This window comes from Lathyrus oleraceus, chromosome 1, assembly GCF_024323335.1.
Source record: "Lathyrus oleraceus cultivar Zhongwan6 chromosome 1, CAAS_Psat_ZW6_1.0, whole genome shotgun sequence".
Taxonomy (NCBI): domain Eukaryota; kingdom Viridiplantae; phylum Streptophyta; class Magnoliopsida; order Fabales; family Fabaceae; genus Lathyrus; species Lathyrus oleraceus.
The window spans coordinates 410,995,569-410,997,781 of NC_066579.1; the positions used below are offsets into that span (position 1 = coordinate 410,995,569).

The 2,213-nt window shown below is 38.9% G+C and overlaps 1 protein-coding gene across 1 annotated transcript; it reads left to right on the forward strand.

Moving 5' to 3' along the window:
• Nucleotides 1-999, forward strand: LOC127112348 (uncharacterized). The gene is made up of 2 exons (XM_051046326.1): nt 1-351; nt 427-999. Exons 1-2 carry the CDS (start codon nt 1-3, stop codon nt 997-999), a joined length of 924 nt encoding a protein of 307 aa, XP_050902283.1.
• Nucleotides 1,000-2,213: the final 1,214 nt, after the last annotated feature.

Here is a 2,213-nt window from a genome sequence, read left to right on the forward strand (position 1 = left end):
ATGTTGGAAGAATTCGAGCATCTTGTTAGGACTCCCATGAAGAACAAGCCATTGTTTGAAGGGCTGAACGAATCTCTACAACCCAAAGTCATTGCTAAAGCACTTCACATGGACAAGAGAGAAGTTGAGGCTAACCTAGAGGCCAAGGGGAATACTAAAGAGTTCTCACTAAGTTTTCTTTTGGAAAGAGCTTATACCTTATTGAAAGTGGAAAGTTGGGACGCCTGTTACTCTGCTATTGCTTTGGCTATCTATGGCATCATCCTATTCCCAAATATGGATGGTTTTATATACATGGTTGCTATTCGCGTTTTCCTCACTGAAAATCTAGTGCCTACCTTGTTAGCTGATGTTTGCTACTACATGAGCCATAGGTACACCAAAAATAAGGGAATGATTGCTTATTGTGCTCTTCTCTTATACTAGTGGTTCCTAGAAAATCTTCTAAAGATAGGTGTTTTTGTAGAACAGACAGACGCTAGTTGGCCTCAGAGGTTGGGATCGCTCCGATCCGAAGATCTTTCCTGGTATTCCAAGGAATATATTGGCATGGACATTATATTCAGCTGTGGGGACTTTCCCAATTTACCACTCATCGAAACTCAAGGGTGTGTCAATTCTAACCCGATTTTATCACTAAGACAACTTGGGTACCCAATGGAAGGTCCTCCAGATGTGAGCTCTTTAGAAGCCTTCTTGTTGCTTGACTTGGGAGTTGAGAATCCTAGCCTATTCCAAAGGATCAGAGAGGCTTGGAAAAAGGTCAATCGAAAAGGAAAAGTTGATTTAGAGAGAGTTAATGGGATTACTAAAGAACCGTATTTTCATTGGATAACGGAAAGGGTGGAGGCGATCAGAACGCCATTCGTCACTTGGATACCTGTACCTCTTTCTGAACCTAAACTCACCCATATCCCTATTGAAGAGGTTGATGAACTCAAGGCCACCATGGCAAAAATAGAAAGAGAAAATGAAGAGTTGAAGTTAAAACTCCAATAAGTAACCAATGAGAAAAACACAATGAAGTGGGAACTTGAGAGAAAGGAGGTGCAACTTCAGGAAAATGTGGAAAAATTTAATAAAGAGGAGCATAAAAGGAAAAAGATCAAAGTAGGACTAGAATAAGCCGACCTTTATCTAGATACTCTTAAGGGTCAACTGCGGCAAGCCTAGAAGGAGTGTCAAGAAAATAAGCATTGGCGGAACCTGGATGTAACACCCCGATAAAAATATGATAATTATTTAATTTAAGTTAATAGTATATTTATTAATTTAATTAAATAATTGGAATATTATTGGATTATTATTATTGGAATAATAAAGTTGGAATATATATAAAGGTCCCATTTGGTAAAAAGGGTTTTCACGTGAAAGCAGAGAACACGTAACATTGAGAGAAAGAGAAGAAACTGAAAAAGGGAGAAGAAGAGGCTGGGGCTCAGGAGGAGAATTCTCGATTGTTGAAGGTCAAAGAATCAATTGCCGGATTAACTCAGGTAAGGGGGGTTTATCGTCGTTTAATGGGTATTATGGGTTAACATGTAATGGGTAGTAATAAGCCATTGAATTGACCCTAATTGGAATGAGGAATGCTGTAAATGGTGATGAATAAGTTATGTTAAAACTGTAATTGAATCTATATGTGGGTGAGTCGTAAATTTCTGGACGTGTATCTTTTTAAGGAATTGAAATCGGAGGTCCGGAAGTCCTCCGACGGTGAAAAATGCGGGGGATTCTGCATTCTGTTCGTGTTAGCGCAGGAACAGCTTTCTGTCTTGCGTTAACCGGTTAACCCAGGGTGTTAACCGGTTAACACTGTTATGAATTATGAGAAATTGCTGTCTGTCTTGCGTTAACCGGTTAACCCAGGGCGTTAACCGGTTAACACTGTTAAAATGTGCCAGGAAGCGTGTTCTGTGTTGCGTTAACCGGTTAACCTAGGGCGTTAACCGGTTAACACTGTTGGAAAAGTGAAAAATTGATATTTAAATATTGTGGACATATTTGATGATTGACCTATATTGGTGTATGATATAGTAGGGATCATTTCCCGTTGTTTTGAGCAGTATAGGTATTAGTAGAGCGTGCTAATACTGTGATTTATTATTTGGCATGACATGATATGATTCTGTGATAAATATGCTGATAATGTATGATGGTATGCATAATGCTGTGAATATATCTATTATGTATGCAATTGTGGATGGACTGTT